We start from the raw sequence: 27156 nt of genomic DNA on the forward strand, positions 1-27156 counted from the left end.
TTGTTTATAAAAATGGACTACATATATCTAACCAACATACGCGACTATTTTTAAAATCAACTTTATTTTTCAAATTTTGTAAACAGTACCGACTACATTTTAATAAGTGGGGGCTATCGTAATAAAACATGTTTCCTTACCATTAACTTTGAAAAGAGGCAGTGACATTGAAACACCTAACAAATTAGCTAAATTTTGAAAATTGGTACCCTGGGCACAAAAAAAAATGGGAAGGAACTAGCCCTATATTTTGAAGTTGGGTAATGGCTTCAAGAATATATTTCTTGAGGACATCCCCTTTACATGAGCCTCTAACAAAAAAATAAGCTAACGGGTGGGACCAAGGTTCCCCACCTATACCTTGCACCATTATGGTCATTGCAGTTGTGGCTATTCTAGATGTGCGATTTTCATCGCCATAATCTTCAAGACCTATCACCCTATCAAATTTCCTATCATACAGCAAATGATATTTCAGTGACATTTCATCACAAGAAACTGATATGAACTTTTGTTCGAAAGACTTACTCCTAATTTAAGACTTTATGCTGCTTTGGGTGCAACCTGGGAAACGAGGCCAATCTGCGACAAAATTATATAACGTATTTTCCGAAGGAAAACTAAGTTGGTGCTTTAGGTAGCGGTAAGCAATTGGCGACAAAAAAATACACCCAAAGCCAAAATTAAAAAAAAAAAACTATCATATCGCCGAACGTGATTTTGGCGACTACTATTTAAAAAACTACTCCTAATACAAGCACCTAACTGAGGGGGAACTATGCTACAAACTATTTCAAGAGGATCTGACTTTTCCTAATGAACTACTTCTTAACATTTCCCAACATCTTTCTAATTCAGTTGTCATTTTGACCAACTGGGCTTTTAAACTCCTATTCTCCTGTTCTTTTTCATCCAATTTAATTTTTTAAATCCTATTCTCATCCCTCAATTTTTTATCTATCTGTCCCTGCTGTCAGACCCCTACCTGTTTGCGCGGCTTTTTCACTACTATTTGGTAGTTCCTCCTCAAGAAGTGGCAAAGGTTCTAAAATATTCTTCCCTTTCTAAAAGCATAAGCAACTGCCTCGATGCACCGTTTGCATTTGAGGCAGACCCTTCCATTTGGGGAACAAAATCTTCTACGCCCATTTCAATCGTATTTTCAAAACAAGAATTTGGGGCGTTAAATATTGACTCAATAATTAAATTGATGTCCGGAATGGCTCTCGGACGCAATTTTTTTGCGTTACGCATTTCATCAGAAAAATGCCGCTGACACGCAAAAATATGTTTAGGTGTTTTTTCATTCAGATCTTTAAAGACACCTAAACGTTTGAGCCAACATTTACGCCTATTAAAAGAAAAAAAAAGAAAATACAAAATGTTAAATATAATCATATATTATGTATAATAATATTAGTGCAAAAAGTGCATATTTAATGAATATTTAAAAGTTCGATTTTTTATAACTATCATAAATATTCAATGATAAATCGTGACTTTAAAATAATTTATTTAATTAATTAACGGCAATGACAATCTCTATGTATATCTCTGCTTGTATGATTGCTTGCAGGGACAATGGGATGCCCAACTTATTCCAGTGTGAGAGCGCCTTAAAATAAGCGTTTTTTCTAACATTTTCCATTGTGGCCACATCGAACAAAATAAGAATTTTTGGGCATTTAAATTAAAACACCCAACATTTATTACGATTGCAAATTATTATATAGTATACTGGACTTTTAATATATGGCAAAACTACTTAAAACCTTTTTTATGATTTTATGATATAATAAAACAACTGACTTTTGATATTTCACTACTTAATAAGGTGAATTAAGCCTTTTAGTTCTCAATTAATAAATATTTTTAATCATTTGTAATTGAAAATTTATTATTCTATGCATCAAATAGCAAAAAGTTTCATGAAATATATTTAAATTTCGCATTTTCTTTGATTTTAACTTTTTTTAATTTTTATTAGCGATCTTGAACGGCGGCAACTCCTCCGCTCACATATATTTTTGGTATAATTTCAATCTGGCCGTTCCAGTCATTCCAATTGCAAAACGTCAAAACCTACCCAATCCTGTCAACTGTCAAAGTTCGGAAGGTAAGCGGTTCTCACATTTCCAGTGACAGGAGAGTTGGGGATCTTTTTATCTCTGGTTGCTTGTTTGCTTGTACTGAAACTTACAATCAGAGATAAATAGATGTTTAACTCCTCTCTCACTGGAAATGAGAGAACAATTGCTAAACGTCAAAACCACCTAAACTTTGACAGTTGATCGAGTTCAGGAGGTTTTGGCGTTTAGCAATTGGAAACGAGCGATGGCCGGATTGAACTCTTACCAAAAAAATATGTAAACGGAGGGATTTGTTGCATCGTTCAAGACCACTTATAAAAAATGTAAAACAATGAAAATTAAATAAATTTGTGAAATTAAAAGGTATTTGATGAAACGTTTGGTAATTTTAAGCATCATAGTTTTATTTTCAATGGAAAATGATTAAAAACATTTAATGATTGAGAGCTAACAAGCTTAAATGCTATTATTGGGTATTGAAAGGACAAAAGTCAGTTGTTATAATATTCTTTAAAAAGATGTAAATAGTTTCTCCATATAATAAATAACCACTATTTAGTAATTTTTATTCGTACTAAATTTGGGTATTGGGTTGATAAATGCCCAAAAATTGTAATTTTGTTCAATCTGGCCATAATGTAAAATGTTATAAAAAACGCTAATTTTGAGGCGCTCAAAATTACCTGTAAGAAGTGGCATGGAAACTAAATAATTCAAAAGACCTTTTTGAATTGAGAGAATCGTTGAGTTTCTATTTATAGGTGAAATTTCTACTTTGTGAGATGCTTTACATGATCGACTCTCGTTTGCGCCAACTGAAAAGACCAAACGATTGTTTTAGTATAAATATCTGACACTTTAAACGTTCAATAAATGCAAGGTTGTAGAGTTGATCATGCAAAAATTTATCTGGGCTCTCGACGTTTTTGCTGCTGGACAAGCTTATGTAGCACTAAGTCATTGTAGATCCAACTGCTCGAAGATAACAGGAAAACCCTCATTTAGCAGTGAATCCTTAGAAGAAATGATTCGATTAAGAAGGAAAAATTCATAAAATCGTCAATAGAACTTGGTCGCAACTAATATAACAATTATGTAGGTTCAGAGAAAAGATTAAATACTGCCGAATTATCGAATTACTTTAACATTACAACATATCATAGTTAATATTTTAATTAATGAGGGGTTTTTCACATCAAACTACAAACTGAAAAATTATTCTTAGCATAAACTAACAAGAATAATGAACCAAAAATTCGTATATTATTGTAAGAAAGGCGTGGCGTGCTTTGTGACATATTTTTCATATGTATATCGAGCATCCCAAACTATTTTCATAATAATACACGAATTTTTGGTTCATTATTATTATTAGCTTATGCTAAGAACTATTTTTACTCCTTAGTTTAATGTGCTTTAAAAGCGGATTTTTTTTTACTTTTTTAAACTGTATTTATTCGCAATTATGGTTATTGACTATGCTATAGAAAATTGAATAATCGTTATCGACAGGTTTGTTTTTATTCATGTTTATATGCATCTCTAAATAATGACATGATGAGACCTGTTCCTTTTCGTTTGAGTTCCCCAGTAAGCCTATATCACCCACATATACAAATAATTTTACAAACTACCGACATCTTCTACCGAATTTCAACAATGCACTAATTTTCGCAGTTCGTTTTAGCGCTAATCTTCTGGCACCCCGCCTTTTTCTCTAAAGTGAGGAACACATAGAGCGCGACAGACTGCAGCAGCACGACAGTGAACTGAAAACGTCGTTGTGCATCTTACTACATGTACGTTTTGAGAAGCAACAAGAACACAATGGCCGACATGTACACAAAACAACTCGATTGTCCATTTTGCATGTACACAATTTCGTTGTGGCCATACTAATTCCTTTCACTTCTATGAAATTTTAATATTTTGTTCAAAGTGAAATTTTTTATGCAAAAAATAAGTAAATAGGTAAATATTTTTGCTTAAATTATCAATTGTTATTACAAATGATATAATAGAGCTATAATATAGCCATTCTATTCTTTTATTTGTGAAATAACTTCAAGTTTGTTAGAGCTGTGAATAATGTTACATATTAGTGGCATCACCACTCTACCTCCTCTATCTTCCATTCTACTGTCAACTCTACTGTCGTTGGCAAATAAAGGAGGATATAGAAGTTAGCGAGAACGGCAACTGTCGGCCTGCAGTCGTGTAGTCGTGCAGCTGTCAAAATAACAGTGTCCATAAGAACGTGTGTATTTTATTATTTGACAGATGTAGTTTGCAGTCTGTCGCGCTCTATGTGTTCACCACTTAACTGATGACTGACGGGACTCTGATTGTGTTTTGTTGCCAGTTCAGATAAAAGATCAGAGTACGCTGACAGCTGACAAGCGAGAGAGTAAGAAAAGAGATTCTGATCAATTTGAATGAGAGATGAGTTGGGCATCTCTTTATATCTGATAATCAATTGCAAAACGGCGTCGCAAATGCCCACATACAGACTTGGCAACGGCAATGGAAATAGATTTGACAGTAAGTACAGAGATAAGGAGATGTCCAACCTCTCTGTCACTGGAAGTGAGAGAGCAATTACTAAACGTTAAAACCTCCTCATCGAGTTCAGGAGGTTTTGACGTTTAGCAATTGGAAATGAGCGATGGCCAGTTTGAAATCTTACCAAAAAAATATGTAAACGGAGGGATTTGTTGCATTGTTCAAGACCACTTATAAAAAATGTAAAACAATAAAAATTAAATGAATTTATGAAATTTAAATGCTTTTGATGAAACATTTTGTAATGTCAAGCATCATAGTATTATTTTCATTGGAAAATTATTAAAAACATTTATTGAGTGAGAGCTAGTCAGTTGTTTTAACATACCATAAAAAGATTAAAATAGTTTCTCTATGTGTTATATTAATTAACCACTATATAAAAATTTTTAATTGTACTAAATGTTGGGAGTTTTAATTTAAATGCCCAAAAATTATTATTTTGTCCAATCTGGCCATAATGAAAAATGTTATAAAAAACGCTAATTTTGAAGAGCTCTCAAGTGCTGAATGGACATAGTTATGTAGTTGTGCAGCTGCCTCAATAACTGTGTCCCTAAGAACTTGTGTATTTTAATATTTGACAGATATAGCTTGCAGTCTGTCGCGCTCTATGTGTTCAGAACTTCACACTGGAATAAGTTGGACACCCCTTTATTACTAGTTAGTATACCATTTACTTTAAGGGGACATCGTTCAAGACCACCATAAAAAGTGTAAAACAATGAAAATTAAATAAATTTGTGAAATTTAAAGGTATTTGATGAAACGTTTTGTAATTTTGAGCATCATAGTTTTATTTTCAATGGAAAATGATTAAAAACATTTAATGATTGAGAGCTAACAAGCTTAAATCCTATTATTGGGTATTGAAAGGACAAAAGTCAGTTGTTATAATATTCTTTAAAAAGATGTAAATAGTTTCTCCATATAATAAATAACCACTATTTAGCAATTTTTATTCGTACTAAATGTTGGTATTGGGTTGATAAATGCCCAAAAATTGTAATTTTGTTCAATCTGGCCATAATGGAAAATGTTATAAAAAACGCTAATTTTGAGGCGCTCTCACACTGGAATAAGTTTAACATCCCTTTATTCCAGTTGAAATCTTACCAAAAAAATGTGTAAACGGAGGGATTTGTTGCATCGTTCAAGACCACTTATAAAAAATATAAAACAATGAAAATTAAATAACTTTGTGAAATTTAAAGATATTTGATGAAACGTTTTGTAATTTGAAGCATCATAGTTTTATTTTCGATGGAAAACGATTAAAAACATTAAATGATTGAGAGCGAACAAGCTTAAATCCTATTATTTGGTATTGAAAGGACAAAAGTCAGTTGTTATAACATTCTTTAAAAAGATTTAAAGGCTGGGATTTAGAATAGCATCCCCGGATTTCGGGAATAAAATGGGTATCACTGAAAAGGTGACGTTCTCCAGATCACGAAAATATATATAAGTATATAGTTGCCGCTGGATTACAGTTTTAAATTAAATATTTGCATTTAAAGTTGAAAAATTGAAAACTTTTACATGTAAAACAAATAAATACACAAGCTCCATCTTCCTCGCCGACACCAGCATCGCCTGCTCCAGCACCCTCACTACCAGTCGCATCGTCTGCTCCAGCGCCAACACCAACAGTCGCATCGCCTGTTTCAGCATCTTCACTAGCAGTCACATCGCCTGCTCCAGCTTTTCCTGCTTTATCAATAAATTTTTCTTCCTCGCCATCACCTCATTTTTCTTCTTCACCATCACCTCCATCTTCTTCCTTATCTCCTCCCATATTATCTTCTCCTATGCCATCGCCTTCTTATATCCCTCCCGAAAAATTGACTGCAGCGAAGATGCTTGGAACAGTGCTAAAAAAAATGGAGGACAGAGAAAAGCGAGAGGAGGAGGCCATTGCTCTACAAAGGAAAATTGTAGAGCAAAATGTGCAGATGACAGGGGTGCTGACTCAAATGACACAGGCACTAACCTCGCTGTCAGAGGTTATGGCTAAGTTGTCCCCAAAAATTGGATAAATAATAATAAAAATGTAAAAATGAAATAAAAATGTAAAAATTGAAATAAAAACGTATCAAAATTAAATAAAAATGTAAAAAAATAAAAAAAAAATTAAATAAAATAAAATGAATTATTTATTATTAATTATTGATCCCAAATTTCGTGAAAAATCTTTAAGAAAAAAATTTATTTATTTATTTATATTTATTTTTATTTATTTATCTTACCCCTTCTTTGCATCTGACACATCCTGCGCGCTTGTAGAGAAATAAATTTCACTTCCCTAAACATCCACAATCAGTTTTGAAATAAAGTGCAGAGCTCTTGACACTGAGGATTGGCTCATAAGAGCCATGCCCGTAAAAATATAAACTCATCAGGAAACGCAGATCAAAAGGAATATTTGACTTCTGCACATCATGCGGCACCAATTCACTTATCAGCAATTTACACAGCGATTTTGGGAATCGAAATGTGTTAATAAATGCAATGTCTTGCATAGTGGCACAATTCCGATTTCTTTGGCGCCGCGATTTGAAGGTACCGTTGGAAAGAGGAAGTCCTCCTGATTAAAAAATATATAGGGTTATAGGTACCGCAAACGCTTAGTTTACGAGATATTCGACCTTAAAGTTCAAAAATTCCCAAAATTCGAGCACTTCAACAAGCTATTTTACCGCATTAAAAACACACTTTACTCACATTTTTCACTTCAAATTAATTAATTTAAACTATAAACTTTTAAATAAATCACATTTTACACTTTTAACAGTTTTTTTACCGAAGAAATCTTTATTTTAAAAATTACATTTTACACTCGTAGTGAACATCATGTGTGTGCTAAAATTACGACGAAATGGAGCGCTGCCATGTGATAATAAGGAAATTCGCTGAAATGCCTTTTTTCCCAAAAATTCCTCTCTATCCATTCATATGGATATGTTCTTTATTTAATTTAATAAACAAATATGTAATATTATATACTAATATTATATAATAATATTTAACCATTTTGTAATGAAAACTCAAACTTTGTTTGAATATTAGTGCAAGATAACCAAAAAATATAACCACTTTATAACGAAACTCAATATATATTTTTTTATTTTAACGCAGAAAGGAGTACTACGCGAAAGTATTTCAGTCAGCCCGGGTATTCGCTCGACCAGGGTTATTTTTTTAAAGCGCGGCCGAAGGCCGCCAACGTAGAAAGGAGTACTACGCAAAAGTACTACAGTCACCCCGGGTATTCGCTCGACCAGGGTTATTTTTTTAAAGCGCGGCCGAAGGCCGCCAACGCAGAAAGGAGTACTACGCGAAAGTACTTCAGTCACCCCGGGTATTCGCTCGACCAGGGTTATTTTTTTAAAGCGCGGCCGAAGGCCGCCAACGCAGAAAGGAGTACTACGCGAAAGTACTTCAGTCACCCCGGGTATTCGCTCGACCAGGGTTATTTTTTTAAAGCGCGGCCGAAGGCCGCCAACGCAGAAAGGAGTACTACGCGAAAGTACTTCAGTCACCCCGGATATTCGCTCGACCAGGGTTATTTTTTTAAAGCGCGGCCGAAGGCCGCCAACGCAAAAGGTGTACTACGCGAAAGTATTTCAGTCAGCCCGGGTATTCGCTCGACCAGGGTTATTTTTTTAAAGCGCGGCCGAAGGCCGCCAACGTAGAAAGGAGTACTACGCAAAAGTACTACAGTCACCCCGGGTATTCGCTCGACCAGGGTTATTTTTTTAAAGCGCGGCCGAAGGCCGCCAACGCAGAAAGGAGTACTACGCGAAAGTACTTCAGTCACCCCGGGTATTCGCTCGACCAGGGTTATTTTTTTAAAGCGCGGCCGAAGGCCGCCAACGCAGAAAGGAGTACTACGCGAAAGTACTTCAGTCACCCCGATATGATATAAATTTTACAATATTATTATAGATTTTTACTTATTTATTTTTATTAAACATAAATCGCATATTATACATATACATACATATGTATAGTATATATGTATACATATGTATATATACATAAACAAAGAAAAATCGTTAAGAATCCTACAAATTTGGTGTTTGAGATGTGGCAACGCTCGTTTTCCTCATAATTGTAAGCAATCTAGCCTTTGCAACGATGAGTGTTCTAAGTGATTTTTAAATTAATAAATATAGGTAGAATATTACAAAATAAAAGTGAAATGTGAACTTATTTCAATCTTTAAAGTGTATATTTAAATATAACAAGAGAAAAATGTGAAAAAATTTAGAGAAACATAGAGAAATAACATGTTTTCTTAGTGCAAATTTTTGAATTTTTAAACGTGAATATTTCTAAAAATATTAGTTATTTTTACATTATTTTCGGATATTCCTCCTCTGGAGAAGCTACCCTATCCGCACATACCCCATTTATATGGAAATTCGTTTTTTTTACCCCGCCGCCAAAGTAATCGGAATCGTGCCTGCATACTAAAGGGATCGCTTTTGTCTCGCAAACCCTTTAACACTTTCCTCCTACCGCCCGATTCCTCCTCCACAACAATTGCCGCAAATAAAAATAATAGTTCCTCCATGCTAATTATAACACTCAATTCTCAATTTTTTAAAAAATGTTAAATACTTATTTAAAACAAAACAAACACAGATGTTTTGTATTATGATGGCTGCTTTCACACGTCACAGATATTTGTGAGAATAGTGAGCATTTGAGCTTTTGAATTTTCGCCAGAATAAGGTAAACCTCACTATAGGGAGAAACATCGTTGTAGTGAGGTTGGTGACTTTTGTGAGGGCATGAGGATAGGGCTGTAAATCGCTTATTTTAAGGCGCTCTCACACTGGAAAAAGTTTAACAACGCTTTATTCCTGTAGCCAGGCTTGTTCCTCGCATTTTATTGCTCGTGTAACGACAGGCTTATAACAGGTGTTGCAAGCAAGGTTTTATATTCGTGTTTTATAGGCGATGTATAATTCAAACTGTAATTGAAACTTTCATTACGGCACAGTTATTTAGTAATTGCTACAGCCGATGTAGATTTAAATCTGCAAATGCTATTGATATCGGTTGACATATGGTAAATGTTTATTGATGTTCAATCGTTTAAAGTGAACTACCATCGAAAGCAGTTGTTTATACCAGGGTGGAAGTTCATCATACATTTCCTCGGCACAATTCCGATTTCTTTGGCGCCGCGATTTAAAGGTACCGTTGGAAAAACGAAGGGCTGCAATTTAGTATAGCATCCCCGGATTTCGGGGTTAAAATGGGTATGAACGGATAGAGGAGGTCCTCCAGATTAAGAATACATAATATATATACATATAGTTGTCGCTGGCTTATGGTTTTTGAGATATTTGCATTTAAAGTTAAAAAATCAACTATTTAAAATGTGTGTTTCTCCGATTTTTAATGCATATTACACTTATAGTTTATACTTTTATATCCACTAACACTACACTAATTGATTTCTAATCATTTATTTTATATTAAGTAGTGCAAAAATAACTTTAATTCCATATCAAACTTTAGTTAAAATCCATTTATTCATAAAATAAGAAAGTGGTTGTAAACAACCAAAAAAATAGTGTTACCATATTTTGTAATGGAATAAAAATAAAATAAAAGAAATATGACGTCATAACCAAATTCATTATCGTGTGATGAGTAATGTAAAATCTTTCAGAATTCGCATTATCTTGATAAATCACGGTGTTGGATCGGGCTAAAAGGAGTTCAATGCAAAAAAAACTGAGCCTAGGTGTTGGTCCGAAGGCTGGGATTTAGAATAGCATCCCCGGATTTCGGCGATAAAATGGGTATCAGTGGAAAGGTGACGTTCTCCAGATCACGAAAATATATATATATATATAGTTGCCGCTGACTTATAGTTTTAAAGATATTTGCATTTAAAGTTGAAAAATTGACAACTTTTACATTGATAATTTGTATATTGTGAGTAACTTTTTCACTTATATTATGCACTTTTCACGTACTAGCACTTCACTATTGTTTCTGCATATTAATTTTTTAAATATTTGTTGTAAATAAAGCTTTATTTTAATTATTTTTATTTTAGTTACAATTCTCTGCATTTGCACAATAAGAAAAGGGTTGCCATGGTTATTTTTTTTGAAGCGCGGCGCGCTTTTTAAAAAAATTAATATGCAGAAACGATAGAGTGAAGTGCTAGTACGTGAAAAGTGCAAAATATAAGTGAAAAAGTTACTCACAATATGCAAATTATCAATGTAAAAGTTGTAAATTTTTCAACTTTAAATGCAAATATCTTTAAAACTATAAGTCAGCGGCAACTATATATATATATTTTCGTGATCTGGAGAACGTCACCTTTCCAGTGATACCCATTTTATTTCCGAAATCCGGGGATGCTATTCTAAATCCCAGCCCGAATATTTATAACTATAGCCGCCGCAAACTTATAGTTTTCGAGATATATGCGTTTAAAGGTGAAAATTTCGCAAATTTTATTTAGCAGTTTCTCGATTTATAGTAATTCCTTCTTTCATATTATGCACTCTTTATAGACTTACACTTCTCCTATTTATATTGAATTTTACACTAATATTTTTAGTTTTTATATCCACTAACACTTCACTTATTCGTTTTTACACATTTGTTTGGGGAATGTTTAGTTTAGTATCTCATTTTGAAGAGGTTTTGCGCAAAGGGGGAGGGGGCTGGGGGCTTGGTACCCCCCTCATTTGAAAGGTAATGAATGGAGCTTTTGAATAATAGCACCCTTCCCCCCCCTAGGACCACGGGAGGCTCTAGGGCAGCCTCCTGATAATTGTGTAAAATCGCAGTTTTTCCATTCCATTTTCACTAATTATTATAAAATGTATGTATTTTTACGCATAGAGTGACTCTATGTTTATTATTTTTATTATTTCAATGAATTAAAGTGGAAATCCACTTTATTTAAATAATAAAAACACTGAAAATTAAAAATTGATACATATACAGGTAATACCATAAGATATACCCAACCAAATTTTGAAAAAATATATTACTGTCCATATAACGGAAAATTTTGAATAAAAAATCGCGCGATTTTCAGTATAATATATTACATTGAAACAAGCGCCGCAGGCGAAAATTTGGAATAAAAAATCGCGCGATTTTTTATTCAAAATTTTCAGCATAATATATTACATTGAAACAAGCGTTGGCAGGCTAAAATTTGGAATAAAAAAATCGCGCGATTTTTTATTCAAAATTTTCATAATATTTTCAGTATAATATATTACATTGAAACAAGCGCAGGTATAGTACTTGGAATAAAAATCGCGCGATTTTTTTATTCCAAATTTTCGTTATATGGACGTATTTTGTTAATACTTTCAACCTTCGATCCGAAACGAGTCCTATGTAAAGTAACCCAAATGTATATAAGACCTACCATTTTGATTCGTTGGGTTATTACTGTCTTCCTTTTGTGCTTATTTTCTTCGTCGTTTGACAGTTCAAATTCAGTAATTTGCTTACATTTAAAGGAACAGTATAACACGTAATTTAAAGCTGTTTTATTTATTAAATTGTACATAAAATTGCAAATTAAAATTCATAATTTATCATTAATTCAATTAAATATATTTCAAAGAATGTATGTGTGTTAAATTGGTTAAATTCTTTTTGCAAGCAGTGCAACAAAAACTTCAAAAGAAGAGAGCCATTGTTTGAGCAAATGTGAAAAATGTGCGTTTTTTGCTTACTTATATCTAAAAAACAAATTAACATTTAACAATAAATTTACATTTAAACCAAAGTTTAATTCATTGGCTATCCGTGCTATATAAATTTAAAAAAATCCGTGCACGCATTTAAGAGGAATAAGCAATGAAAATGAGATACTAAAGTAAACCCAACCCATTTGTTTTGTTTTAAATAGTGCAAAAATAATTAATTCCATCGGGTCGGACTAAAGGGAAAAGGATATCAGATGAGTGGGGTTGGCGTGGCATGCAAAGAGGTGGCCAGTGTCATGCGGAGACTCATAGCACGCAGGACATATGTTCGATATGTCGGCGTCTATTCTGGACTAGTAGGAGTTTAACCTGCTACAATATCCAGAACGAAGCTGCGCGGGTTACTCGCGGCAACTCGAGTTCTTCGTCTGCAATGGCTGGTGATTTGACTCCAAGAACGCCATTCACTGGAAGGGAGTCGGTGAAGTTGTTGATACCTCCACTGTGAATGGCGGTTAGTACCTGTCGGAAGTTAGTTGCGTCCGAAATCCGGTCGGCGTACTGTTCGATGTCGTCGACGTATTTGAGGAATGACCTCGTGATGTTCATAGGAGGCGATTCCGCTCCAAGCAGGTGGCTGCAGGAGTGATTTCTGCGAAAACATCGTAACAGGAACTGCTTGGAGAGGAGCTCGTTATGCACCTTAACTGGGAGCATAAGTGTCTCACTATGTAGATGTTCTATCGGGAAACCAAGAGGCATGCTGTCGTGGTCCGGAATGCAGGGTTCTGGCAAGTCTGACGTTTCTTCATCTGCGTACCACTGCATCAAGGCGACCATATTGGTGCGGCGTAGGTGAGGACCGGCCAGCCGATTGCCTTGTAAGTTGCCAACAACATTTCTTGGTCTTTTCCCCATGTGCTGCTGGCTAACGACTTGAGGATTTTGTTGCGACTCTGTACCTTGGCGATAATCTCGGTCGTGTGAGGAGTGAAGGAGCATAGACTATCATATGTTACACCTAAAATCTTAGAGGTATTGACAGTCGTAATCTTGACACCGCTTCGACTGCAATATTAAGTTCAAGTGTATACTCCTTCGTCCATTTCTTGAATATGGATGTGGATTTGGTGGGGGAGAGTGTTAGGTTCTAGGAGCGTAGTTTGTTCGATGTCTTGCAGAAGCTTTGTGTGATTGACTGTGTCAAAAGCTTTTGACAACCCCCTGTTTAATTCTTCTCACTTTAGATGTTTCACCTCGAAATAGTACGGATGATTGACGACGGGTCAGGTAGTTCATGGTCCACCTCTTTAACCCTGGAGGAACCCTGGTTTTCTCAATGTCCTGCGATAGCGTTGTGTGGTTGACTGTGTCGAAAGCTTTTGACAAGTCCAACGCTACAAGGACCGTTCTCTCGCAGGGTGGTTTCTGGTTGAGGCCACGAACTATTTAAGCGTTTAAGACGCTAAGTGCTGTGGTGGTGCTGTGCACTTTTTTGTAGCTGGCTAGGCTCAGGTGGTGAGTGAAAGTCGGGAGTAGCAAGGCCTCAAGTGTCTTTACTATTGGGGAGAGGAGAGTTATCGGTCGATAAGATTCCCCTTTGTTGGCGGGTTTCCCAGGTTTCAGTAGTGGGACCACTCTTGCGACTTTCCACACATCGGGTATTTGAAGAGTGGTCAGCGACAGATTGAGGACCTTGGTGAGATATTTTACTCCCGTCGAGCCTATATGCTTTAGCATTAGCATGTTGATTCCATCAGGGCCAATGAATTTGAGGATTTCGCCTTGTTGATGACACCCTGAACCTCCTCATCGGTAAAAGTAAGTGGCGCGCCTTCGTTGGGTATTTTGCGCAGCCGTCGGTTAACACATCGTTTAACTTTGTCTACCGAAGGGTGTAGTGTGAACTGCCGGCTAAAATAGCTCGCGCACTTCTTCGGGTCCGAAGAGGCATGACCATTGAATTGAACCTCAACTCGGTCGTCGTGTCTCTTCGGGTTAGACAAAGCTTTGACAGAAGCCGAAAGCTTACTCACACCGGTAGAGAGGTTGCAGGACTTCAGGTGCATCGGCATGGCATAAGGTGTCGCGCTCATTAGCGGCTGGGAAATTGGGGGTGGATTTCCGCTATTCTTCCAGCCAGGATGAAGCGACCGGTAGCTGCTGCGATCACCTTGCGGAATCGACGTTCGCTAACGCATAAGTCCGTAGGAATGTGTAGAGTGGTAAAGGTGCTCTCAGTAAATTCGGTGAACCCGACCCAGTGACGGGTTGTGAGTTGCGGGGGCAGACTCCTGCAGCATGGAGCATCGTACGACTCACTCCACTCACGTGTGGTGCGCAGGCCGGAACACGCCGGGAACTGACACCAGCCAGTGCAGGAGTTGCGCTTGACTGATGTAACGTTCCGACGTATGACGGTCTGACACACGGAACTGACTGTGCGAGGAACCAAGAGTTGCTGATTGGATTGGGTGAGCGCGAACTATGTGCAGATTGCACAGCCGTAGAGGCTGTTAGAGGGGATAAAATACGAGTCAATTCCGGTGCGTAGTGGGAATCGACAAGTCCAACGCTTTAACAGGGTGGTTTGTGGTTGAGAAGGAGAGGTGTGTTATCGGGCGATAGGACTCCCCTTTGTTGGCGGGTTTCTCAGGTTTCAGTAGGAGCACAGGTCGTACCCCACAGTTGCATGCCATACATCCAAATCGGTTTTATGAATGCGTTGTATAACAGGACTTTGTTGTCTAGGCTGAGCTTAGAAATTTTGTTTAAAAAACAATTTAAATTTGCTGCTCTTAACTTCATGCAAGTTACTTTACTCGCTATATATTGTTGCCACCTCAGCCTTCGATGTCAATACGTTAATAGCTGTTGGAATGTTCACTCTATACATTTTGTACAGATTTGGGCTACCCTGAGGTATATCAGCCCTTATTACACGTTTTTCTGATATGACGTCTGATACTTTAACTGTAAATTTCCTGTTTCTTAAAATTGCATTCCAAAGTTTTATGCAATTCGTAGGGTAAAATGTTTTTGATTTTCCATAAAAGGTCTTCATGCAAGACCTTATCGAACGCCTAAGGTCCATCTAGAAAAATAGCTTAGCGGTATTCTCTGTGCTTGAATGCTTCCCTGATTTCGTTGGTAATTCTATTTACTTGCTCTACAGTGCCATGTTTAGCACGAAACCGAATTGCTGCGTTGGTATTATATTATTTTCGTTTAGGAAGGGAGTCATCCTTGATAGTAAAACTTTTTCAAATATTTAAAAAATGCAGGCTAAGAGACTTATTGTTCTGTAGGAAGACGGCTGTGTTAAGTCTTTCTCAGGCTTATTTATCATAATAATCTCCGACTTTTTCCATCCAGTTGGATAGTATCCGAAATCAAGAATTACTTTAAAGAGCACGGAGAGCACCGTTATAGCAGTATTTGGTACCTCAATTAGAATTTTTGGAGTAATATTACCGAGTCCTGATGCCTTTTTCGGATTTAGCTCTTTTATGATTCTAGTAACTTCAAAGGTAGAAATCCTTATAGACACAAGCAACTCGTTAGCAGTATTGGGCAAATAAGGCAACTTAAAGTGGTTCTTTGAGCAATTGGTTTGAATTCCCTTTTCTAGGTGATTTGCAAAGCAAATTGCTTTTTCCTCATCACTATGCGCCCAATTACCATTCGACTGTCTTAGAGGTATGTTGGAATCTACTGGTTGCTTAAAAGACTTTTTGGGCTTTCCAAAGGGAGTTTCACTTGCTAGAATTTGGACACAGTTTCTTGATATAATTTTCAGTGTTGTGTTTTTCCTCGCGTTTAAGCGTTTTTTTTTTTAACTTTCGTACAGCAGATTTCAGTTGAAGCACAGTTGAAGGGGGCAACTTAACTGCCATTCACGTCTAACTCGCCTTTTCTCATTTACAAGTTTCTTTATACTTATACTTTCATCAATAGTGTTACACTAACAAAATGTAAAGCGAATTTGCATTCCAAATATGCAAGACCATTTGCACCAGATTGTGAATTGCCCTAATGTCTTATCCTGTATTTATTTTGCAATTAATATTGATGTGGCAGCTGATATATTTTCTATACTTCAACCAGTTAGTTTTATGAGATGTTTATAGAAACTCTTGGCTCAAATATCATGGGCTGTTCGTATAACTTTATTAGTACATTAGAATGATCAGATGATAAATTTGTAAATGTATCAGCTGTCAAAGGCGATCTATCTACATATATTTTTGACTACAGCAAAATCTATTAAGTCTGGTATTTTTTGCTATCTCTGGGCCAGTATGTCGGCTTAACAGGATATATTATATCCAGCTTTCGGATTAATACGACGTGTGCCCCTGTAATTTTAAAACGAGGTGAACAGTATACTGTACTTGTCCAATAAATTACGAACGGAGAAAAAAATATGCGGAGTTCTAACTTTAATCATTAATAAAAACATAAATATTTGGCGTATTTTAGAAAAAAATTATTTTTTATATGCTATGTACATTAAACTTAAATTATTATATTTTTGTATTGAATCATATTCAATATTTTATCTCTGCTAGAACTCTGCATATTTTTTTCTTCGTTCGTAATTTATTGGACAAGTACTATATAACTGTAAGGTAAGTCACAGCCCCAATTTTGTAGGGATATTGTTGTAGCTTGTAACTGCGCTATAGCATGAGATTTATTCGTTTTCTAACCAACACTGCTGTTCCACCATGTGCTTGAATGCCCTGTGACAACTTCGATTTCAAATCTTTATATACAGGACAACCCCTGTAGTTAGCAATGTGATTTCCTCCACAATTAATGTATTTTTTATTTAAATCGTCTTTCTTAACGTGCAGCTATAATTGGGTTGTAAATCACCACACAAACACTGCGTAGAGTGCAAAATGATTTGGTATGCCCATATTCTTGGCAGCTAGTACATTGTACGGGACCGTTCCTTTTATGTGGTTCTTCAACAGTTACTCTACGATGCAGCAAATATTTCAGATTATATAAGTATAGGATGTGTTTATTCCTTTTTTAGTTGATTAGAGTGCGGCAACAATTCAATTTTAAACATTAGGTGTGGTACTTTATTTCTATTAAATATATTTACAACAGTTTTAATACCAAAACTGCATTCTTCCAATGCTTCTTTGACTTCACTAGAGTCTACGGCGTCCTCCTTATTTACAAGAACTTGGCCCTTAAAACTCTTCAGTTGATAAGAATAATAAATTTGACAATTTCCATAAAACCTTTTTCAGTGTACGACTGAATTTTTGTTTCATCTATATTGGCCTTTTTTTGGCACAATATGGAAATTGTTAGTAACTTCAATTTCACTTAATTTAGCAAAAAGAGCATTACGGCTACGCTCGCGCAAATGTATTGGAGGTGGTTTGGCATTAACGACTGTGGTGGTACACTTCCCATCGTCGCAGATAGGAGCATTTGATCTCAAAAACCGGACAAAATTGTTTAAAGTGGTTTTATGAATGAAAATTAATAAAAATGCATGACTAAATATAATAAAGAAATATATTCAAATAAAACAAGTAAGAAAGAGCGAAGTTCGGGTGCAACCGAACATTTTATTTATTTATTTAATAAAATGTTCCCTGAGTTTCATTAAGGTACCTTACATACAATCACCAATCATAGTATGAAGCAAGGCCAAGTGGATGTTCGAAAATCTTGGTAATATGGGTGGAGGGTCAGGTTTTCGCTCAATTGTATCTACTATGTTGGATACACTGTTATGAATTAAGCATGTTCTGAAATTTTCATTGAGATGACTCAAATATTGGCGGATATATCCAGCATAAAGTGACATAGAAGAAGAAAGTATTGACCCAAATTTAACCCATTTTCGATGCATAGAAATATTATTGTCAGGAAAGGATTCTGCGTGAATTTCAATTTCATATCTCACACATTGAACGATATTTTCGGTCAAAAGTCAATAGGTACCGGGGTCCACATATTCGGTACCTAGGGGCCTTAAAAGTTTTGGTTGGATTTGGAAAATTTTTGGTCAAACGGTGGCATACTTGAATGAAATTATTACCGCAAAATTTTATTTCGTTACATTACTTACTTCTTTATTTGTGTACTGGAAAGTGAAAGAATCAAACGGAATTTTAAATTGTGTTATATGGGAAGTAGGGGTGATTGTAATCCGATTTCGCTCATTTTCATTCTGTGACATAGAAATATTAAAATAATAACATACTATATTTAGGCGAAATTGGTCTGTCGGGTTCCGAGATATGAGATTTCACCAAAAAGTGAGCTGTGCCACACCAATTGTCCAATTTTCACACCGGTTCCGATAGAGCCCCTTATACCATTTATATACCACCCGTCTTGATTAATTTAGGAGGATTTCAGTATTTAATTAAAATAAATAAATAAAAGCAGTACTCATTTTATGCAAGTGACCGACATAATTCAACGTGCTTTCTTTTAAGCGGAGGAAAGATGAGGAAAAAGTTTAAGTTTATATTCTAAGTAGAAAACCCTGTAGTTTAGTAAAAAAATTAATTTATATCCCGACCTCCCCCGACACTATTACAAAAACACTAATTTCTAACAAATTAAATAAATATTTTTTTCTTTTTTTTTGATATTTCATTTAATTTTCCCAAAAAAATTAATATTTATTTTATGAAAATTAAATACATACCATGTTTAGAATCCAAAACAAATATTTTCCAGAATTCACGCAACACAAAACACCAGTTGCAATTTCGAGATTAATAGAGAGTATCGAGATTCCTTACGTACTGAACGAAGTCTAGGTTCCGACTACTTGTGTGGCAATATAGCGGATTGAAGGTCAATCATTTAATCGGCTTATTGTAGTACAATTATTTAGGTACTAGAGAAAAAATCAATTTTGATTTAGCATTGCTGCAGTTTGTAATTCTCACTTTTGTCCGGGTTTAAAAGGAAAATGCTCCTAAGTGCGTCGTCTGAACCATTGCTTAGTAAGGCAAATATATTACCATTTAAAACTTACGGTTTATTGGTGTGCCGCCTTGAATTTTTTTAGGATTGACCGCTGATTTTAAAGGACTCAATTTTCTTTTTATATTAACGTAGCGGTCAGTGCCGGTTTCTACAGACGGGCCATTTTTTATTGATATATTCCTACCTTACGTTATGTTTTCTTCGTTGCCTGCACGCTTACTGGAACCTGCAGACTGGTTACTGTCAGCGCATTTTTTTGTTGCCCGGCTGTTGTTTTCTGCTACTTCTGCTGACTTCGTCCGTTGCTTCGTTTCCTTTCCAGCTGATAGCCGCGTTGACTCATCATCGCTGTTACACATTTTATTGCCAGTAGTGGTTATTGTTGTTGGCTCGACAAAGCTGAAGTAGGCATTTAAGGAATGCCTACAGCTTTGCTGGTGAGGCTGTGAAGCACTCATTATTGTTTGCTTGATTTATTTTGTTTTTACTTTTTGATTCGCCCACTATTTGTTTATATTTATTATTATTTATTTGTGTGCACTGGTCTTTATATGCTTTGTTTGTTTACAATTTAATAAATCGTTTTTTTTTGTTTAACTTTTGACTTGATTATTATTTTTTTTTTGTAAAAACACAATTCACGAAGCGAATTAAATAAACACGTCCGTACACTTCTCTCTCTCGAATTCAGTATTTTGTTTCATGAGACCATAGAAATGATTGCCAATGTGATAAGGCTCATTTATATGGTCATTGGCCAACGCTAAACCCTTTATTCAATTTACCAAGAATACAAAAGCTTTTTACCTGGTACTCTTGCTTTAAAACCAGTCATTTTCACAACTTTTCTGGCTGTAAAACTGCAAATCTGTATTTGAAATTTTTCATTCTGCGCTGATGTAAGGCGGGATTTTTTTGGCCAAAAATATATGACTCGTTGTTTCCCGATATATTAGTATTGTTGGGCGATCGGAATGAGATTTTGATGTAATGATTCCTATTGGCTTTGACAACCTATTTAATTGAAGACTCAGCTCTACCAACCATTACTCCAATTTCGCGATGTTTAATACCTTTCTCTTAATTTTAAAATTGTTTTTTGTTTTTTCACTCCGATTTCTTTTCGAGTTTTATTCATGGGTGCTAATATAAATTATTTAAAACCAAACTTATTTCAAGACCGCAAAGTTGTTAGTTGACACCTCATGAGAAAGATAGGAGGATTGGTCATTCATAATTTTTAACAATCATTTACAATTATAAGCATTTTCAAATTCTGTTTAAATCAGCATGAGGTAAGAAAACCATTTCTTCATTAAGTTTTTCAATTAAAATGGTTGCTACAATAATGTTGTCTGTTATATTTTTAATTACTCAATGTGTACCGTTTCATAATTGTGGTGGATTGAGGTAACGCTGAATAATAATAGTTGAACAATTTTCATCCGACGATTATTTGATGCCATTGCGGGATGTATGTACATATGTATCTACATCGGTATAGATTTTCGTTTTCATTTTCATCAACAACAGTATAGAATAATTTGAAGTTATTTTGTACTATATTATGTGAATTAAATGCTTACAAACGAATTTTTGAAGTATTAGAGTATATAAAAGTGAACAATATATTTTAAATCGTACTTTAATTAGTTGAAAATTTCAACTTTAGTCGCAATATCTCTAAAACTATATCCTCTTCCATCCGCCCATACCCATTTTATCCTCAGACGGCATTCCAAAGTTGTCCACAGTCTCTGCCAGAAAAACTAGCAAAAGAGGGCACAGGTTTAGAACGCAAAAACTGAGACAGGAGCTTCGAGTGAAATTTCTACTAGCAAAAAACTAACTGCCATGTAAAGAAACAGCTGCTAAAGCTCATACGTATAAAAGCTAAATTTAACGCATCCGTTTTGATTATGCTTATTATTGTTTTGAATACAAAGCTTTTGTTTCTTAACTGCTAACTCTTATTAGAAGAAAAGAGTATAAGCAGATAAACTAAAAAGGTGAGAGTGCTGCTGGTGAAATTTCGACTAGCAGATAATAGCTGCTGTTATATAAAAAAGCAGCTACTAAAACAAGCGAGAATTGAGGAATTCGCTTTAAGGGATCGTCTCAGTGTGAAATTTTCGAGAAACCGATTTTTTTGTTGCCTTGATAGTATATACTGTAATAAACTTTCTTTCAAATTTTGAAATCTAAATCCTAATTATTACGGTCGCTACAGCGTTTTTTGTAGAAAGGCAACAAAGTGGGGACTTAGCGACTCGAATCTTTAAACGGGGTTTTTTCAGAGTGGTGTTTTTCAAAAATGTATCTAGATTGCCTGACGACTATTACTTCAACTTCTATATTTTAAGCCGCCAATGCAGCCCCATTATTGAGCAAGTTATGATCCAAACCATTAATTTTTACATTCAGGAATATACTCCCGCCAATCAAATTTGTTTCGTTTCTACATTTTCCAATATTTAGAAATTGTATTATATCTGAGAGTGGATCTGTTTCCAAGTGTTCGCACATATTTACGGTTCCTATGGTATGAGCGCTTAAACATTCGTTAATCTCATTGTCTTAAGGTAAGGGAGGGTGGAGTCATGTGTAGAAGTTCACGCAAGTGAGGAAAGTTCTCTGATCGCCATTCACTTGGTAGTGGCCAGAAACGATTCTTTTACATATGACTCAAGCAGCTCACGTCTTCCGGTCTTTGACCAAGTATCCTCTGGGTAGTCTAAGAACATCCGTTTGAAGGCGAGCTAAAGTGAGAAGGCGAAATATCCCCTACATAGGGTTGTGCGCTGGGTTTGGGACCCGCCACGTAAAAAAAAACACCCCCAATTAATAGTAACAACCAGCCTCGGATGAGAGACCCCCCTTTTGATGACGACCACGGCAAACGAAATAAGGACTACGATTTAAGGGCATGCACCTGGAATGTCTGGTCCCTTAATTCGGAAGGTGCCGCTGCTAAGCTGGTTGATGTCCTCGTGAAAATAAAGGTTGACATCACCGCCGTCCAAGAAATGCGATGGACGGGACAAGGACAAAGACGAGTAGGTCTTTGTGGCATTTACTACAGTGGCCATATAAAGGAGCGCAAGTTTGGGGTGGGAGAGAGACGCCGTCGCCGAGTACTATCATTCACTCCGGTGAATGAACGTCTTCAACATATCGCTGATTTACGCCCACGCCCCGCCGGAAGAGAAGGACGGTGTGACCAAAGATGCCTTTTATAAGTGCTTGGAGCGCACTTATGAGAACTGCCTCCGCCACGATGTCAAAATCGAGCTTGGCGATTTTAACGCCAGGGTGGGCATAGAAAGTATCTTTGGCACTACGGTCGGTAAATTCAGACTCCACGACGAAACATTTCCAAATGGGTTGAGGCTGATCGACTTCGCCGGGGCCCGAAATATGGTTATCTGTAGTACTAGATTCCAGCATAAGAAAATTCATCAAGCTACCTGGCAGTCTCCGGATCGAAAAACTAACAGCCAGATCGATCATGTTGTGATAGACGGAAAACACGTTTCCAGTGTTTTAGATGTGCGTGCGCTCCGAGGTCCTAACATCGACTCGAATCATTATCTTCTTGCAGCTAAGATTCGCACCCGCCTCTGTGCAGCAAAAAACGCACGTCAACAAACACAAGGAAGGTTCGACGTCGAGAAGCTGCAATCACAACAGACAGCCGAACGATTTTCTACTCGGCTTACGTTCCTTACGTACAGCTGCAACCGAAACCATTGGTTTTCGGAAAGTGCAAAAGAACAGCTGGTACGACGAGGAGTGCTGTCTCGCAGCGGAGAGAAAACAGGCTGCCTACCTCGCAACGTTACGATCGACCACAACACCTAGAAATCCAACGCAGGATAACTCTTGCTAACAGGTGCTACTTCGGACTGAGTAGGCAATTGAGAAGTAAAGTCCTCTCTCGACAAACAAAAACCAAACTCTATAAGTCACTCATAATTCCCGTCCTGCTATATGATGCAGAGTCTTGGACGATGTCAACAACGGATGAGTCGACGTTGCGAGTTTTCGAGAGAAAAGTTCTGCGAAAGATTTATGGTCCTTTGCGCGTTAGCCACGGCGAATACCGCATTCGATGGAACGATGAGCTGTTCGAGATATACGACGACATCGACATAGTTCAGCGAATTAAAAGACAGCGGCTACGCTGGCTAGGTCCGTATGGACGAAAACACTCCAGCTCTGAAAGTATTCGACGCTGTAGCCGCCGGGGGTAGCAGAAGAAGAGGAAGACCTCCACTCCGTTGGAAGGACCTGGCTACGCTTGGAATATCCAATTGGCGCCACGTAGCGAATAAAAGAAACGACTGGCGCGCTGTTGTTAACTCCGCTATAATCGCGTAAGCGGTGTGTACGCCAATTAAGAAGAAGAAGGTGTTTTTCAAAACGGGTTCCACTCTCGAGGGAAGAATTTTTAAATTATCTAGTTACAATTTGGAGAGAACATTTTTAACGTCATTCTCTATCACAGCGTGATAGCGACTTTCCTACAGATTAATAATATTTTTGAAATTTTTGTTTTAGATTTAAATTGCGGCCATAATCGCGAACTTCGCACAGGACCTTTTTTTTCACGTATCATTTCAATAATTTATTTAATTATAATACACCTAATAAATAAATATAAAAAAATAGTTCTGTATTCGTAATGAATGTATTTATTTATAAAAAACCGGAGCGATAAGTTAATTTCAGCATTAAAAAATAGTTGCGAAAGTCAGTGATTTTTCCGAGCAGTGCAAATTGTACCTAGTTCCCGCTCTGCCAAGGCAGTCCAGTCGAGTGGCCATCAGTGCCCCAAAGACCTCAGCTTGGCGGCATAACTTCCTGTCTGATGAATCAAATGATATTTGTTGTAAATGTCAGCCTATGTACTGTATCGTCACTGTACCTATGATTGAGGTTTTATACATCTGTCGCCGTACTCTCGCTCTATGAAATATGAAGTATATTAATTATTTAGCTTCCTACACTTTTAAAGAATTTTTTGAATTATTTTCTTAGACCACATTGCAATTTATTATTATAATTGTTAATACATTTTCGGCGTTAATTAGATGTTTTATTTCTTTATATAATTACAGAAGTTGTTCTACAACTTTCACACGTACAAGTTAACTCCAAAGCATTTTAAGGATAAGCTGGTGCATGTAAGAGATAAATAATCTATGGTTACAACTCCAAGGTTTTAGCTCTGCAGCATATATAGGAGGTGGCAAATAATTCGGTCAACCGACGTACTTTTTGGGATCTCCAGGAGTTACTGTTATTTGCTATACAGTCATTGACCAAATATAGGAAACTAAAGAAAGACAATTCCAGACGTAAAGTTAAGCTGCGTTTACTGCCGAAATAGATTTTCTTAAGTGTGCCATCGCGATGGCTGCTCCAGCAGCCTGTACGCGTTTTTCCGATAATTATGAAATTAAGGAGGAACTTGGAAAGTAAGTCAAATTTTGTAATGTAAGGCTAATCTTCGAAATATTGTATATTAAATTTTAACTAAAGTATAAATGACCAATTAATGAATACCAATTGCTATTTTCGACTAGTTTTTACCGAAAAAAGAAAGGTATAATTTTATTTAGGTGGAATAATTACAAAAGGTAAACTTGAATCCCCTGATGACTGCAACTATCTTATTATAAATTACTTAAAATGCTTGTGGAGAATTTATAAAAATACTGTAATATTTGCCTAAAAGCACATGTTTAATGAATTTCACTTGACTTAGTCTGGTTGATGTAATATAAGATGTAATTATAATTTCATCTATTCCATCTTGCTTCAACATTTTGCAGAAAAAACAGTTCACTTTTATATAAAAAATCACAAATTTGGGGTTGAGAGATATCTCTTACAAAATTTACGTTGCGTACAGCGAAGAAAAGACCTTTTTTCGTAAAATTTTTTAGAAAAAATTATTGCTGTAGGTTTATTTTACTTATTATTATTTGAAAGTACAACATTTGAAGGATACTTAAAAAAGTTGTATCGAAAAATAGCGAGGAATAACAGATTTATCGTCGATCTCTGCAGGCACCTCGAAAAAAAGTTTTTGTGCGGTGACCAGCCTACAGCATCACTGGATCATCTGAGACCAAAAAATTAAAATGCTTCCTTTAGTTTATTGTTTATCTTTCAATTGACGTCGAGTTTTTTTTTTAATTTTTCAATTTTGGGTACCATTTTCAAGCCAAAATGACGATTTTGGACGAAAAAATCGTCCTATTTGTTATTGTAAAATGCTTAGAAATTAAAATTTTTGGAAAAACTCGACGTCATTCGAGAGCTATATATATGTAGAATATTTGTACAAAATTTCAAAACGATCGATGCAGTAGTTTTTTCTGTAAGCTGGTCACCGATTTTAAAAATTACATATTAGGGAAAATCGATTCAAAGTTAATCAACTTGCTGTAACTTCGTTAGTTTTTCTCCGAATGACCTAAAAAAAAAATAAAAAAAAAATGGAAAAAAGAGTTGTCAAACCTTAACAATGTCCATGGTAATAGTATAGTATAGTACAGAAAAAAGTACCATTACTTTTTATTATTATTTGTATTCAGTGTCTACTCATATGTGACTCAGTGCTTCCTTTCGCTTATTAACAATATAGTGGGATGATAAAGAAAATCGCATTGAGATGATTGCTTTACATTAGTGTGAAAAAGGCCCAAGTGATTTTTGAGATTTTCAAAAAAATTCCCCTTATTGTTTTCAACCTAACTTTTGGTTTAAGTTTTGAAATTCGGTTTTGTGGTCAAGTTGCGATTGGAGTGTTGTCAAATTTCAAATGTTTTTGGTTTTACGATTTTCAACTATCCGCCAGTAGGATTGACTAGAGTACCAAAAAATTTTAACTGCTAACAAGCAAAATAACTGATTAAAATAGTTTATACTTATAAATAAAATATGTTTTTTTTTTGCTCATTTTCCGTTTTCTATTAATATTTTGCCGTAATAATATTACTGCGTTTATTTAGTTTACGGTGTCCACAGCGCACAAATATGGTGTTCGTAATATTTAAAAGCAGGGGACGAATCGTTACATCCGTGCACGGATCGGCAAACATACGAAAGAAAAATACGTGATACGTCAATCGTATGCGGTGATTGGCATTATGACATACGATAGCAAACGGATCGTAATGTATTTTCAATTAACAATAGTTTTTAAATTCCACATTGCTTTGGTTCGTATTTTCAGGTCACAATAGATGTGGAACTGTCAAAACTGTTGCAAAATATTCAATAAACTAACAGAAGTAAATCAGAAATATCAAAATGAATCCAACTGTGTTTTTTTATTTGAGCTCTAGTGAAATGGGCATAAAAAAATAGTGCGGAGATAGCTAAGAGATCGTAGCAATAGCGTAGGCATAAAAAAAATATGAATCCACATTTACAAAATTTTCTTTGTAGATATATCGTTGAACAAAGCATCGGAATCTTAAAAACACGGTGGAGAATTTTAGGATTTTAGGCAAGAGAGGAAGATATCACCCCACAAAGGTGGAAGATTTACTAACGTTTGTGAGGCATTACATAACATCTGCATAAAATTTACAACAAGTTGCGACCCTCAAAATTACGATTCTTATCACACACAAGAAATGGACACTGGGGTAGAATAGAATTTAATTGAGGTATGCACTGCGACCTTGGGTCTATTGTGCCCTCTCCTAAGCCTCTCTCATCAAGCCCCAGCAAATCGATAAATTCTAGTATTTTGCTGGGAGCAAGAGAGTTGATGTGATCCCTATCCGGAAATATGG

General features: G+C 35.9%; 1 protein-coding gene across 11 annotated transcripts in view; it reads left to right on the forward strand.

The window, feature by feature from the left end:
* Window positions 1–9601: 9601 nt before the first annotated feature.
* Window positions 9602–27156, forward strand: part of LOC120781958 (calcium/calmodulin-dependent protein kinase type II alpha chain) — a 171611-nt gene continuing 154056 nt past the window's right edge. For 2 of the 11 annotated variants that reach the window (XM_040114127.1, XM_040114128.1), the window contains exons 1-2: window positions 9604–9925; window positions 24463–24822. In XM_040114127.1, coding sequence (XP_039970061.1) covers window positions 24758–24822 — 65 coding nt within the window. In that variant the 5' untranslated portion in view covers window positions 9604–9925; window positions 24463–24757. Of the gene's footprint in view, window positions 9926–24462; window positions 24823–27156 lie in introns of all 11 variants that reach the window. The other 9 variants (XM_040114118.1, XM_040114121.1, XM_040114122.1 and 6 more) reach the window with 6 other exon arrangements.

The sequence above is a fragment of the Bactrocera tryoni genome, unplaced genomic scaffold (assembly GCF_016617805.1).
Source record: "Bactrocera tryoni isolate S06 unplaced genomic scaffold, CSIRO_BtryS06_freeze2 scaffold_79, whole genome shotgun sequence".
NCBI classification, from domain to species: Eukaryota; Metazoa; Arthropoda; class Insecta; order Diptera; family Tephritidae; genus Bactrocera; species Bactrocera tryoni.